This window comes from Colias eurytheme, chromosome 28, assembly GCF_061535395.1.
Source record: "Colias eurytheme isolate Ceu_HAF_F1 chromosome 28, ilColEury1 Martin Lab GWU primary, whole genome shotgun sequence".
Lineage (NCBI taxonomy): Eukaryota > Metazoa > Arthropoda > Insecta > Lepidoptera > Pieridae > Colias > Colias eurytheme.
Genome location: NC_143007.1, coordinates 4,844,504 through 4,859,786, shown reverse-complemented (window position 1 = coordinate 4,859,786; position 15,283 = coordinate 4,844,504). Strand labels below are relative to the sequence as shown.

At 34.2% G+C, this 15,283-nt stretch overlaps 1 protein-coding gene across 1 annotated transcript in view; it reads left to right on the top strand.

The window, feature by feature from the left end:
- The window catches only part of LOC149896623 (uncharacterized), a 32,861-nt gene that overhangs the window by 15,587 nt on the left and 1,991 nt on the right, over positions 1 to 15,283 (top strand). The window contains exons 4-18 of the mRNA XM_090117550.1: positions 1,037 to 1,175; positions 4,024 to 4,346; positions 4,685 to 5,008; positions 5,769 to 5,907; positions 6,369 to 6,517; positions 7,376 to 7,514; positions 7,886 to 8,082; positions 9,060 to 9,195; positions 9,885 to 10,043; positions 10,337 to 10,419; positions 10,760 to 11,404; positions 12,256 to 12,375; positions 12,889 to 12,955; positions 13,612 to 13,712; positions 14,085 to 14,240. Of these exons, the coding sequence (XP_089973676.1) occupies positions 1,037 to 1,175; positions 4,024 to 4,346; positions 4,685 to 5,008; positions 5,769 to 5,907; positions 6,369 to 6,517; positions 7,376 to 7,514; positions 7,886 to 8,082; positions 9,060 to 9,195; positions 9,885 to 10,043; positions 10,337 to 10,419; positions 10,760 to 11,404; positions 12,256 to 12,375; positions 12,889 to 12,955; positions 13,612 to 13,712; positions 14,085 to 14,240 (2,877 nt within the window). The remainder of the gene's footprint in view (positions 1 to 1,036; positions 1,176 to 4,023; positions 4,347 to 4,684; positions 5,009 to 5,768; positions 5,908 to 6,368; positions 6,518 to 7,375; positions 7,515 to 7,885; positions 8,083 to 9,059; positions 9,196 to 9,884; positions 10,044 to 10,336; positions 10,420 to 10,759; positions 11,405 to 12,255; positions 12,376 to 12,888; positions 12,956 to 13,611; positions 13,713 to 14,084; positions 14,241 to 15,283) is intronic.

Sequence of the window (15,283 nt, the reverse complement as noted above, 5' to 3'; positions counted from 1 at the left end):
CGAGCATCTTAGGTTAACTTTTGAACTACCGCACGAGCCGAGCGAGCGAAGCGAGCGAGTTGCAGCAGCAGCCGGTGTAAATATGTAAATAGGTAGCGAGGAGCGAAGCGACGAGCATCTTAGGTTAACTTTTGAACTACCGCACGAGCCGAGCGAGCGAAGCGAGCGAGTTGCAGCAGCGGCCGGTGTAAATATTTAAGTAGGTAGCGACGATCGTGTGACTAACGTATTTCTTTAATATTGTATATAGTAAATTATTTTTTGAAAAATAAGGACATAAAGAAGTTTCACTTCTTACGTGTGTACTCTAGTACACGCACACATTTTTATTATTATTTCATTAGAAAGCTGTGTAAAATAAGTGATGTTGTTTTAGCTGGGTCTGTTCCTTCGAAGCCAAATCAAGCTAGTACACACATAAAAATACCTATATATTCTCTTTTATTTGGTTCTTAGTTCTTACAAGGAGGAAATAAATGAGTCAGTGGGTCATTTTTTAATCCGTAATTAATGACCCATTTGCAACTATTATAAGTTTTTGTGTGCCGTCAGGATACAGTAAATCAAAGTCATTTTGGGTCGGGATGATGTCATCTTAATTATACAGCGTGAAATAGTTGAAATTACATAGAAGTAGAGTTTTGAAAATGACTCATTTTAAATTCAAATCATAATACATAATATCTCTTTCTGTTGGACAACTAATAATTTTTTATTTATATGTATAATTAAGTACCATTCTGTTAGATTCCTTAATGAATAGGATACCTCAAAACTACTTCAACAGTAAAGTTGATTATAATTTCTAACTAATAATTCATCTTAATTCATAATCAATGATATAATTATATATAACAATGATTAATTGATTGATTAATATAATATAACAATAATTCAAGTTATAACTCTTATTTTCATTTTTTCTTCATTTGGTCAGTAGGGTGGATTGTGACTTTAGCCCTTACATTCTAATAATTACAGGTACTTGTTTGATTACTCTTAAACCATGTTTTTAATACGTTTTCGTATCTTTCAGCGTGTTTTCGCCGTGTACTAGCAGGTCGGAGAGCGCTACGAAGTCACGTGAGAAGGGTAGTTGATTGCGAGCGCCTGGAGGACTGTAGACGGGAATGCGCTACCGAGAGGCGATTTCATTGCGAGAGCTTTAATTATAGGTAATTATTTATTTATGTATGGTAGTTAATGCATTGTATGTATCAAATGAGATTCAAGTATTCGTTTTTCATTGATGTAAATATTGTAAAGTTGTGGACCTTATGTTGAGCCTTGTGGTATCCCTATACTGGTTAAGCAAGGATTTTATAGAAATATATTAGTCGGTTTAAAGGAGCTCAAATGATAGCTTCTTAAGTGATATTGAAAAGCATAGAAATGCCTATAAATAACAAAATAATTAAATTCGATTCAGTAGTAACTTGAAAATTGGTTAAATAGACGTTCATAAATTATGACATAACGTTATATTATTGTGTTCAAAACTTTATTCTTCATCATTAGGGTTTTAAATCTAGGGTACCTTGCCATTATTATCTTAATTTAAGAGTTCTAAATACTCAAACTAAAAGGTAATCATTACCCTCTCTGTATCTGCGATGTATCGCTGCAAGATCTCGAAAACACCATGAAACCAGCCATTAATAAAGCAAAAAAGAACCTTGTTCATGCTACAGAATGTACTAATATTAACATTTATGAAGTAATGCTCTCACGTCATGTTCACACGATTGTTCATGTTTCCTAGTTCGCATTTTTGGTGACCACGTATTGTTATTAAAATTTTAAACCTCAAGGTCTGTAGACCGAATCATTTTGGTTGATGTATGTTTGTATGAATGCGGATTTGATATGGTTGGTGTTTGTTTCTTATAGTAGGTAAGGTAGTTTTGGAATAGTCAAGAATGTGGATGATGTTTGTAGCGTATTTGAATAATAGTTTTGAATATTGGTTCATGGTTGTACAAGTATGTAAAATGTTCTTTGTACTTTGAAATTTTATTAACGTAATCCTATGTAGTTTAATTGTCGAAAAAAAAATCATTTGTATCGGGATGTTTGCTGTTCTATCTAGAAAAAAAGTTAAACTGATGTATGAAAAATTAGAACTTACTTAGACGATGAATTATTCGGCTGAATGTTTATTTATGGTGGTTAAAAAAATATTTGACCTATTTAAGAAATGCTTTATCTTACTCGTATATATGAAAGCAAAAATTAAAATAATTAAGTGAAACAATTACAAAAATCCATCCATCCATTCATCCACATAAGCTTTCGCGTTAATAATATTAAAGGGATGTTCATATAGCGACTTAAAGCGCACCAAGTTTATAGTACTCTATCTACAGCTTTACAAACATTACGAAGCTCTTCCGTATCTATTTTGTTTTACCCAATTATAATAGGGTGTAACCCGTCTCTCAAAATTTACAATTTAATCATTTATATTACAACTAGCTGAGTGACAAAAGCTACGTTGCATCACAATTAGGGTGTAATAAAATTTGACGAACTATTCTAGACCTACCGAATAAACACAAAAATCATATAAACCGCAAGCATCACAGGACTTTAATAACAATCATATGCCATCAGAATTTCTACAAATGCATATATTATAAGCATGTCTTAATAATAGGGCAGTGAACTAAGATATCGAATCATAGAACTTTTTAAATGTAATACAATAATCTTCTGTCCTTGTACATCTAAATCCTCTATTTTTACTCCAACGTACTACGTTAATAATTAAGCTATTAATTACCACCAGTTCGACCTCGGGTCAGCGCAATCAGCACGGAATCATCTGCATTGTATTGTAGCCTTGCGCGAGCGCAGATACGTATTCAGGAAGGAGTATGGCTCCCTGATTATGGTTTATGATAGATTTAACCTTTGATAATAAATAAATAAATATTATAGGACATTATTACACAAATCGACCTAGTCCCACAGTAAGCTCAATTAAGGCTTGTGTTGTGGGTACTAGGCGACGATAAATATAATATTAAATAAATACATATATAGATAATAACACCCAGACCCAAGAACAAATAATTGAGTTCATCACACAAATATTTGCCCTGACCGGGGATCGAACCCGGGACCGTCGGCTCAGTAGGCAGTTACTTGACCACTGCGCCAGCCGCGTCGTCATAATGGTTAGATTAATAATTTTGAACTTACAAAGTTTATCCACAATCACGTTAGATAGTGATAACTACCTTAGAGACGTTGGTAAGGTCTTCAACGGTTAAGGAAAATTTAAAAATATGTATTCTCATAGTTATTCATTCCAAAACCTAGTAAAAACTAGATAACTTAAGTATAGAGAAAATAATTTATTTACAAGCAGGAAACAAATGAATTATTTGGTCATGTACATATTTAGACACTTTTTTACATTCAACTTTTAAGATTCATCTAAATATGCATAACATAATATTTTAGGAAAAGATTTTCTAGTAAAACCAAGTAGTAAATCCTGCCCTGTACTATACGAGTAATAGCAATAATTTGCATAAAGACGGCTTCCATATGACCCACATACACCTTTGCTATAAACACCATAATTGGGACACTCTCAAGGCTGCGCATTGTGATCTCTCGTTATTTTATCTCGCTTGATAATTTTTGTGTTAATCATTTCCCGAATAGGTAAGATTTGTTGTTTCATTGCATATATATATTAGTCATAATAGAGTTATAAACTTAGGTTTATTGTAGAGATAGCTCTCGAAGCATAACGCATATTACTGTGTAAAATTAGGTACCAAAGTATCACCAGGATCAGAAAGAAAACTGATTATTTTATGCATAATATAAAGTAGTACAGAAAATACGAGTAGCGTTAAGTTTAAAACAAATAGAGTGAGCTGAAAATTACAGTTTTAAAAAAGATAAAATGTTTTAGTGGCAATCAGTTATAGAATCCCAATTTATACAGTACATTATATTTTAATTTTGTACAAATAATTATTGATAAGTATGTTCTCATTCTTTCAGATTAGACCCAACATTTCGCGGCAAAGGTCTTTGCGAATTGATGACCAAACCCATCGAAGCATTTGATATACGCCACGACTTCGTAGATGACAAAGATTATGATTTCTACGAACTTGACCGAAATAGTTTGGAACCCAATTGCCCAGAAACTCTCAGAGGTCCAGGGCTCTTGCATTCTGGTTTTTTATCCTCAAAGCCGAAGGGCAGTGAACGGGTAGATTGGCATGAATCTGGGTATAGAGGGTACAATAGGTATGATGAAAAACAGCCCTACACTCAGCATAAGCGGTATGAAGACCAGTTTTATGTGCCGTATCAGATTGGTAAGTATTTGCTATTAACAATAAGTTTTTAATCAAGAATAAGAATTTTTGATCAGTAAATGACTAAAGGAAGTTTTTGCCATAAAATCTACTAGAATTAGTTTTCAAAATAACATGTACCCAGTATTGGATAAAGAACCTGATGATAAATAAATCAAACTGTGTTATTTAACAATTTATTATTTAATTACTTGATAAAGTCGTATTTTATAATAATAATTAAACTAGTTATAGTATCTGTACAATGAAAGCAACGGGGATAATGTATGAAACATTTTAATGTGATAGATAAATAATAGACAGAGTTCGAAGTGAATTAAAATCACAAAAATTTCTAGGAATAAGCAGAAGCGACGAGAAAGAAACGTCCAGACCATACAATCACTATAGCCATCACGATTCACATTACAAGAACCAAAACCACAAATCCTATAGTCACTGGGGGCTTGCTGATACAAAGTACTATGGGGTAAAACATGGCACAAATACAGACTTTGATTACCAAAGTTTAGGCAAAGGGCACTTCGATTACCAAAGTTTAGGAAAAGGGCAGGATCAGGGATATGGTTATGGGTGGAAGAAGGGCAGGTGGAACTCCTCTGGGGAAAGTTGGAGTAGGTGGGATGAGATTGGCAGGATCGATGATGGGGACGAGGTGAAAGGTGAGTGAAAACAATAATTTATACCATATTTTAAACGTTGTATAACTTATAAAATACCTTTTTATGTGTCAAACATATAATCTGATACAGTCCAATTTGTTCAATACAGAATTAAACTCTAGTTATTTGTCCTTAAATATCACTTACTAAATTACAAATATTTTCGAAAATCGGCGAGTGGCTTTAATTGCAATTTACACTTTATTTAGTGCAGTAATATTCAAAGTCTTGTATTAGAAATATATTATTATTATTAAGCACATGGCGTTTATTAACTTCAATTTTATTTATTTTTCCAATGAATAACATTTTAAATTAGTAATAACATCCACACAACCCGTCTGCTTATCCTGTCGCAGCGCGGGCAAGTCTCTCGCGACCCGTTGCGACACTCACATTTATTTTTAATCTTTTTGAAGTGAAAACTTCTTTAGCGGCGTTGACCACTTTTTCTGTAATGGGTATAAAATCTTAAACTCGCGTCAGGACACGTGACCTGATCGAAAAAGCGTAAGACGGATACCATTCCAAAATATCAAACATGCTCAACGTTAATAATCAAGTTTTCACTTCTGCCGGCACTCCCCCAGTGCAACCCGTCTTTTTTTTATTGAATATATCTGCAGTTCTGGTCCAATTTTATCTATTTGCACATACAAATGACAATTTTATCCATTTATCAAATTTATTCATTCATAAATTTTATTCATTTATCAATTATTTTATATAATATATATGTATTTATATTAAAACCCCATAGACTGCTCGTCCCGTCGCAGCGCGGGCATGTCTCTCGCGGCGGGCGCGGTGCGCCGCTCGCTGTCCGCGCGGAGCGTGCTCGACTGTGAGGCGGCGTGCTTCGCGGAGAGAGAGTTCAAGTGTGTCTCGTATAGTTACAAGTGAGTGTGTCTGCACGTGTATACAGACTGAAATGTTTATTATTTATTTGTTAAGTGTGTCTCGTATAGTTACAAGTTAGTGGGTTTTATTTATGTATTTATTTGTTCAAAGTGTATCTCGTATAGTTAGTTACAAGTGAGTATGTGTGAACGATTAAAAAATAGATTGATAGACATTTTTTTGTCAAATTTATACTTTTATATTGTTATTAGTCGTTTGGATTGGTAAAATGAAACAAAATATCATAAAAAAATCATTTATTGATTAAGAAAAATAAACAATAATAAACAAAGGTATCGATTATAGCAGTATAACATAAAACTTACAGGTAACCTTAAACAATAATGAATAACCTACTGTATATTAAAAAATCTATTCATTTTTGATCTTTGCAATTTAAAATCCTTTTTAGAATAACAGCTCTCATAGTTATTAATTGACACTTAAACAAACTCCACAGGTATTCCAGTCCATCATCAGACAACTGTTTCCTCAGCGAGCGACCTTACAAAGCTCTACAAATGTCAGCTGATACTGGCTCCGATGTATACGCGATGCCACAGCACTCAGGCTGCCATACTGTTAGCACTAAACCTTGGGTGGAAAGTGGTAAGTAGACTTACTTGAAGTAAGTCATGAAGAAATAACTGACGATGTATTTGGAATGGTAAAGAAATATATGACTGACAATATAGGTAGTTGTGCAAAGATCTGACTGACTATGCAGGTAGTTGTGCAAAGATATGACTGACTATACAGCTAGTTTTGCAAAGACCTGACTGACTATACAGGTAGTTGTGCAAAGATATGACTGACTATACAGCTAGTTTTGCAATGACCTGACTGACTATACAGCTAGTTGTTCAAAGATCTCACTGACTATGCAGGTAGTTGTGCAAAGATATAACTGACTATACAGCTAGTTTTGCAAAGACCTGACTGACTATACAGGTAGTTGTGCAAAGATATGACTGACTATACAGCTAGTTTTGCAATGACCTGACTGACTATACAGCTAGTTGTTCAAAGATCTCACTGACTATGCACTATGCAGGTAGTTGTGCAAAGATATAACTGACTATACAGCTAGTTTTGCAAAGACCTGACTGACTATACAGATAGTTGTGCAAAGATATAACTGACTTCTGACTGCATAATTATTTTTGTAGATATTAAAAGTACTTTATAAATATTTAATTGACCAGCAAGAAAAATATTTATGTAAATGTTATTCTTGTGTGCATTGTACAATAAAGTGATTTCTATTTCTATTTATTCCCCTTTCCACAAATAGCATAACAAATTAATCTTCATTTAAATGTCACCTTACTAATATTACGTCTTCTCCCCTATTTGAATCTTGCAAGAAGAATGAAAGAAATTTCACTTCTGACACGTGTGCTCGGCACACACGGTCTTTTATTTATTTTTTCATACTGGTCTATATATTAAAACAAAAATCCCCAGAATGTTTCTGGCACGTCCGTTCCGGGTCGGCCATTTCTGGCTCCGCGGCTAAAGCGGCGCTCACTGTGAGCGGGCTCGGTGCTTGTGAAGCGGAGTGTATCAGAGCTCATACGTTCTTCTGTAGGGGATTTAGTTTTAGGTGATGTATTGATTTATTGACTTTTATTTGTTATTGATAAAGTTTTGGTCATTTAGGTGATGTGTTGTTTTAATGTATTTTATTTTTGTTTAGTTTTAGGTGATGTATTGATTTCTTATCATATAGATTGTTCTGATTGGTTATCAATTTTGTAGTGTTTTTGGTTTGGAAATAAATTTTATATGCTGGAGATTAATAAATTATTAATAACTTTATGTTAGTTTTGTTGCTTAAAACGTGACTTTCCTATGTTGGTTTCTATATGGTAAATAATAATCTGCAATTAAATTTCAGTAAAAAAATGTGCAATTTTTAAACGCATTCGAAAACGTTTGTATTTTAGGTAATATTAAAATTATGTCATTATACAGGTTCGAAGCACCAACAATAGGTGATGACCTAGCGAACTGTATCCTCACATCATCACCACCAACATCCCTAGACCCGGGGGGTGTTGGGGGTGTTGGGGGTGGTCTACATGCTGCACCCCATGAGCTATATGCTCGTGGGAATTATGGGAGGGGATGCGAACCAGCGCTGTATGATGATGTACAGCATAAGGACGCACGTAAGGATTTTTTAAATATGACAATATAAAAAATATGCCTAATTTCAGAAAAATATCTAGATTTGTTTATTGTTTTAATTGTAACAGTAAAGCATATGTTTAAATTATTTATTTGATAATAGGGTAAATTAAAATACGTATTGCATTTATATTGTGTGACCTAACATTGATCCCTGGGTAACCCCATTCCTAATTATGCTATTCAACTATATAATTAAACCACTTTTACTTATGAAAATGCTTTTTTCTCTACTTTATTAATTTTTTTAACACACATTGAAAACAATTGATGACTGACCGGTTGACTTGGTTGGTAGTGGCCCTGCCTTCCAAGCCAGAGGTCGTGGGTTCGAGTCCCACCCGGGGCAAATATTTGTGTGATGAACATAGATGTTTGCTCTGTGTCTGGGTGTTAATTATCTATATAAGTATTTATTTAAAAATTATATATGTATGTTTATCAGCCATCTGGTTTCCATAACACAAGCGAAAGCTTTGTATGGGATCAGATTGTGCCGTGTGTGAAAATTGTCCCGAAATATTTATTTTGTTTTTTTTTATTTTTAATTGCCCTACTTTTAACGATTTTTCACTTATAATACCACAAGAGCTTTAAAATTATCGGGTATTTTCCGAAAGGAGTCAAGTTTTTCAGGTTAAAAAAACATGAGCGCGAAGCGCGAGTGATTTTTCCTAAAAACCTTGAGGGAAATGCCAGATAATTTTAAAGCTCGTGTGGTATTCGGGGGATTATTTTTCCGTCCCAAATGTCGGCCAATAATTTGACAATTGAATTGAACCTGTCAGTTTGACGTCAACGACCAGAGAAAATTTTCAAAAAATTATCAGTATAATACCATGGAGGTTGTACCACGTGACGTCGAATGGTGCAATTCTATTGGTCGATATTTGGGTCGGAAAAATAATCACCAAAAACCTATTCACAACGTTAAAAAAACCTTTATACAACGTTATAGAATGCTACCTCCAATACGACAACTCAGCGAAGTTAACCCACAGCGCGGTCCGCGGGCAAGCGCGAGTGAGAGACGATAGAGCGTGCGGGAAAGCGTGTACTGATGCACCGTTTAGGTGTTTGAGCTTTTCTTTTACGTGAGTATTTTTTATTTACTACATTGTTAGACGTAACTTTTGCATTTAATATTTTAGTAGATGAATAGTTGTCATTATATTTGTCATTATTTCCTGTCAAAACATGCTAGCTGTCGAATACTATAAAATGCCGCGTTCCTTTGACTCGTGGCGCATTCGTACGAATCGTGCCTAGGCGACGTTCGACCCAACTACCCTCACTTTGCTAATAGTCGTTGACTGGCTGCGTTTTGTTATCAACTACCTACATCAATTAGGTAGCTGTGTAGAATCGCAGTACATTAACTAATTTTTAAATCGGCCTCACGTGTTATTTCTTATAATATTATTATTGTCTTTTAGTATACTTTGTTTATTAACACAAGTCAGTTCTTTTGAAGTGAAACTTCTTTAGGCGCATTGAGAGTAAAATGACAATATCGTCACTTCATGGAGTAAGGCGATGTTGGTATCTTTGAATGTTGCCAAAGAAATTTCATTTCTGATACATCGGCACACACACTCTTTCCTTCTATTAAGAAAGAAACTATTACACTTTTTCCTTTAAGTCTCTTAGATTGTTGTTGTGATATTCCTATGTTTATTACAGTATTATTGGTTAGGTTTATTCATAATCGTTAGTATAGTTCATAGTTGATATATTTATTATTTATTTATCCTCATATATTATTCAATTGTATTGTTTTTAGTGCCAACGCACCCCCGGACACAGATAATTGCTTATTATCAGAAATACGTCTATTTGACTTACAACGAGGTGTCGATTATATTCCTTCTTCAGACGATTTGTTGTTCGCATTTGATCTGTTTAATGGTCAGTGTTGGCGAAAAGTTTATGGACAGCATGAGTGAGTGTTGTTATATTTATTTTTTTATTTGCTTTTGAATGTTTTTTCATGGTTTTTTAAATACATAGATTGTAATGAAAAACATGTTAAGGTTACTAAAATGCATTGGTGATATATTAGTAAACCGAATTCAAATCGGTTCAGTTCTTTCTGAGATTAGCACGAACAAACAAATAAACAAAACGTTATTTTTTATAAAAAATGTGTCTATTGCGTCAGTAAAGATTCCCAATAATAGTTTTTGTCATATCATATCGATAAGTAAAATTTTTTATTATATTTTTTATTTCAAGAGTACCAAATTTTGAAATACCACATCCGCTAAATCCTACAATAGAAGAACATTATCCAGGAACCCGACCTGACCCACCTTCTGGTAAGTTTAAACACTTAAGAATATACTTACATAATATTTTTTCTTGCTATTTTAATCGTCTAACTCTAATAAAATACTTTTAGTCCCGCCAATAGTTTTTAAATATGCTTGTTACCTTTTGTTTTGTTTAGTTGATATTAATACAAACTGTACTTTTTTAATAAAAATATGCTATGAAGTTTACTGTGTCTATAATTGTATTTAAGAGTTGAGTAAAATAAATAGTTTTTATGGCATGATGTCTTTCTAAAAATAACTTGTAATTTGTGAGATGGTTTAAGATAACTATTTTTTTCGTAAATATAATAAATATTACATTAAGTTTTTTTTTTGTTTTCAGAAACATACATAACAGGACCGAGCGGTCCTAGTTACCCATCTGGACCATCTAAACCCATAGAATCTGGTTACAAACCCATCTATGAACCTATCCCGAGTTATATACCCGATAGTGGTCCAAGTGGTCCAAATAAACCTAGCTATGGACCTAGCTACTTACCCGATAGTGGTCCAAGTGGTCCAAATAAGCCGAGTTATGGACCTAGCTATTTACCTGATAGTGGTCCTAGTGGTCCTATTTCAGGTTCAAATAAACCTAGCTACGGACCTAGTTATTTACCAGACAGTGGTCCAAGTGGTCCAACCGGACCTTACGTACCCAGTTCGTATGAACCGTCTGGACCTATACGACCAGAACACGAACCTATACGACCTGATATAGGTCCTATTCGACCTATAGGTCCAACTGGGCCTATAGACACTGGTCCAAAACCATATCCAGATTTCGATTATAAGCCAAGTTACAAACCAATACCAGAACCATATAAACCTATACGTAAACCGTACAAACCGTACGAACCTGGTTTCAGACCAGGTTATGAAACCAAACCTGGTTATTTGCCAGAGAAACCAAGTTATAGGCCAATAGAAAGGCCGTATGATAAACCAACGAGGCCTAATTTGGTTGGAGGCAGTGATGAATTGAGTAAGTGTTGTATTTTTCTATATTTTTGTAAATAATGAATGAATGAATGAATACTCTTTATTGTACATAAACTGAAATACAGTTTGTTACATGGTTGAGATAACTTATGATGAACAATGAATGAACTTATGATATAAAAAACTTATAATATAAATAGGTACACAAATACACACACTGACACACACACACACATTCTTATTTTAACTTCAATTGAAGAGGCACATTTTTTTTGCTTGTTACTGTTTATTATATCCCTTTTATAAAATTTTCATCAGGATTCTACACTACTATTATCGATATATTAATTTAATCATAGTTGAATGGCATGGTTAACTGCTATTCCAAATAATACATTATTTGGTGTAGTACAATTTTAAAGGGGTTTAGTTTCTTTTAAAAATAATTATTTTGTAGAGCTTAATGTCTTGTATTGCTTGCGAACAGCGAGAGATAGAGAGAGATGGAAGTCTTTAGAGGAGGCCTTTGTCGAAAGACATACTGGTTATTGAAACCCATTGATAAGATAGAAGAAGCCATACGAAAGTAATTGTTTAAGAAAATTGTAAATATTTATTGTAAAAGATACTAAAGTTGTAACAAATTGTAATCCATACTAATATTATAAATGCGAAAGTAACTCTGTCTGTCTGTCTATTACTCAATCACGCCTAAACTTCTGAACCAATTTGCATGAAATTTGGTATGGAGATATTTTGATACCCGAGAAAGGACATAAGCTACTTTTTATTGCGAAATATGTACCACGGGCGAAGCCGGGGCGGACCGCTAGTCAGTAATAAAGGCTTGTTTTATTTTAATTAATGTCTTGACTTTAATTTCACTTACAATAGTACCATCATCATCATGGCGTCACTACACTGTATCTGGTTTCCCTTGCCGCCGTGGAACTACTTGCGAGCAAAACCGGATCGCAGGGCACTGGGCGTGTGAACCTGAGGGGGGGGAGATTGGTGAGTTTTGGTGGGGAATTAATAGCTTTTGCTTTGGTTATTATTAGTTTTATTATGGTTTGGTTATTATTAGGTTATTATTAGTTTTATTTGGTTATTAAGCTTTGGTTATTAAGTTTATGGGTTTTTTTCATAAACAAAAATAGGATATCAACAGTACAGTAGGTTGTAGTAACCTTTGCACTGCTCTCATTTCAGGGATATTAATTTGTTTGTTTGCTTTTAATTTATTGCACATCACTAGATTTTAATTGATTCAGTAGGTAATAGAAAAAAGCACAGATCTATACTAATATTATAAAGAGGAAAGGTTTGTATGTATGTATGGTTTTCACGCATAAACTACTGGACCGATTTTGATGAAATTTGGCACGGATAATCTTTAGACCCTGAGAAAGAACATAGGCTACCTTTTATTGCGAAATATGTACCACGGGCGAAGCCGGGGTGGACCGCTAGTCTTAAATATCTTTACATACAAGGCTGATTATGTGTCTTGATTATCTTTTACAGGTTCATGGGACTATTGCTGTGCTCCGACCCATAGATGCGGTTATAGTGAAGGATTTAGAAAACCTTGGTGAGTATAGATCGATGAAATGGAATGGTTCAATGGTTTATGATTCAAGCTTCGTCGGAGTGCGGGTTCGGATCCAACTCAAAAATTTATTTTTCCACTTTCGAATCGTCATATTTTTAACATTTACCACCGATTCGGAAAGCAGTATCTAATATCTATGGAGAAGAACCGGCAAGAAACTCCATCTCATAGGAAAATATTGTGTGGAGAAATCATGGTGAAATGTACCTATAGGTTATTTATATTTGTTTTTGATACTTAACAATGATAAGTGATCATTCAAAAAAGAATGTTTTAAACAATGTAAGTAATTTGAAGTCAGCAAGTTCAAACTTAATGTAGGGGATATAGAAATAAAACACACGACATTCAACATAATATCATTTAATAAAAAACACAATACTTATTAACTAAAAAATCGAGACAATATAAAAAAATTGTCTATTTATTCTTATACTATACTAGCTGCGCTTCGGGGTTTCATCCGCGTGGCTCCGTTTCTGTTGGTCTTGGCGTGATATAATATAGCCTTCCTCGATAAATGGGCTATCTAACACCGAAAGAATTTTTCAAATGTTCCTGAGATTAGCGTGTTCAAACAAACAAACTCTTCAGCTTTATAATATTAGTATAAATAATACAACAATTAAACACAGGTGTTACGTCGGTCCATCAGACGAGCAATGGCGTCCTTGCAGCGAGAAATATTATCCATACCACCAACACAATGTGCCGCATCCATCGCTCGGACATCGCGGTAAGGAAAATGCTTCTGAAAATAAAATATTTTAAATTGTTTTACTTTACTGTGAAAAAAAAAAAGACGTGTGTCACTCGGGGACTGCCGCGGTAAAGCTATTGCATGCTATGCCTTCAAGCCACACCTCCGCGCCCGTCCGCGTGGGGAGCGTGAGGTTTTTTCGCTACGGAATTTCTCGATTCGGTCCCCGCGCTCAAGGCCCGCGATAGAAGCTATGCAATAGCTTAATACTTTTTTCTACAAAGAAAAGAAAATACTAGAATGTGAGGAAGGTACAGAAAGAGAGAAATAAATTAAGACATAAAAATATTATATACAGCAAACTTATCAATTAAACCAAATCAAATAAAATAATTGTTCTAACCACAGAAGCGATTCGTCCCCGTCCAGATGGACAACCAAACAAACCAACAGACAGAGTCCGTCCCGGGCCTTACTTGCCAGAGGGAGATAGGAAATATTGGGACGATTTATACAAAAATGGACCACAAGCGTATTATGATAAGTACGGGAATCCTTTGCCAGGTATGGAAAAACAATTATTTAACTAAATTATCAAATACTTAAATTAGATTTTTGTCTTATTGAATTTTATCACTTTAAGGTGTCAGATAACTTGAGTTAAAGAAATTAATAAATCTAGTTTTAACATCTTTAAATTCAATGAAGTTATCGTAAAAAAGCAAATTGTACCAATTATATTTCCCATCTTCTCGATTTACTCTCTTACATTAAACACTGCATCAAAGCCATATTAAAAAAATAATCATTAAATCTAACATTATTCAATACTAGCTTTCCGCCCGCGGCTTCGCCCGCGTTCTCAAAGAAAAAAACCCGCATAGTTCCCGTTCCCGTGGGATTTCCGGGATAAAACCTATCCTATGTGTTAATCCAAGTTACCCTCTATATGTGTGCTAAATTTCATGCAAATACATCCAAGGAATAAAAAGTTTCATACAAACTTCTATCCCTATTTTACCCCTTTAGGGGATGAATTTTCTAAAATCCTTTCTTAGGGGACGCCTACGTTATGACATCTACCTGCATGCCAAATTTCAACTCGATACGTCCAGTGGTTTGGGCTGTGCGTTGATAGATCACTATATTTGAGTTTTATATATTATATAGATGTATTTGTTCTATCATGAGTCCATACTTTTATGTGTTTCTATATATAGTAGGAGAGCCCGTGGGAGATCGTCCTTCACTGATCTGATAACCAGATGAGACGTATTTTTTATTAAATATTTTTTATAAACAAATATGCCTATAATTGCTTGCCTATCAAAAAGTGGTCATGGCATTTAACTGTATAGGTATCAGAAACAATCAGTCGAATAAACTTCGTTTGGTTATCAAAAGTATGAAGGTGATGAAAAAAAAATCGATAAAAGTTAATTTAATTAAAAATAGCCATGACCACTTTTCGATAGGCAAGCAATTATAAATAAATGTTTCTTTCTTTCAATTATAGGCATATTTGTTTATAAAAAATATTTAATAAAAAATACGTCTCATCTGGTTATCAGATCGGTGAAGGACGATCTCCCACGGGCTCTTAGACC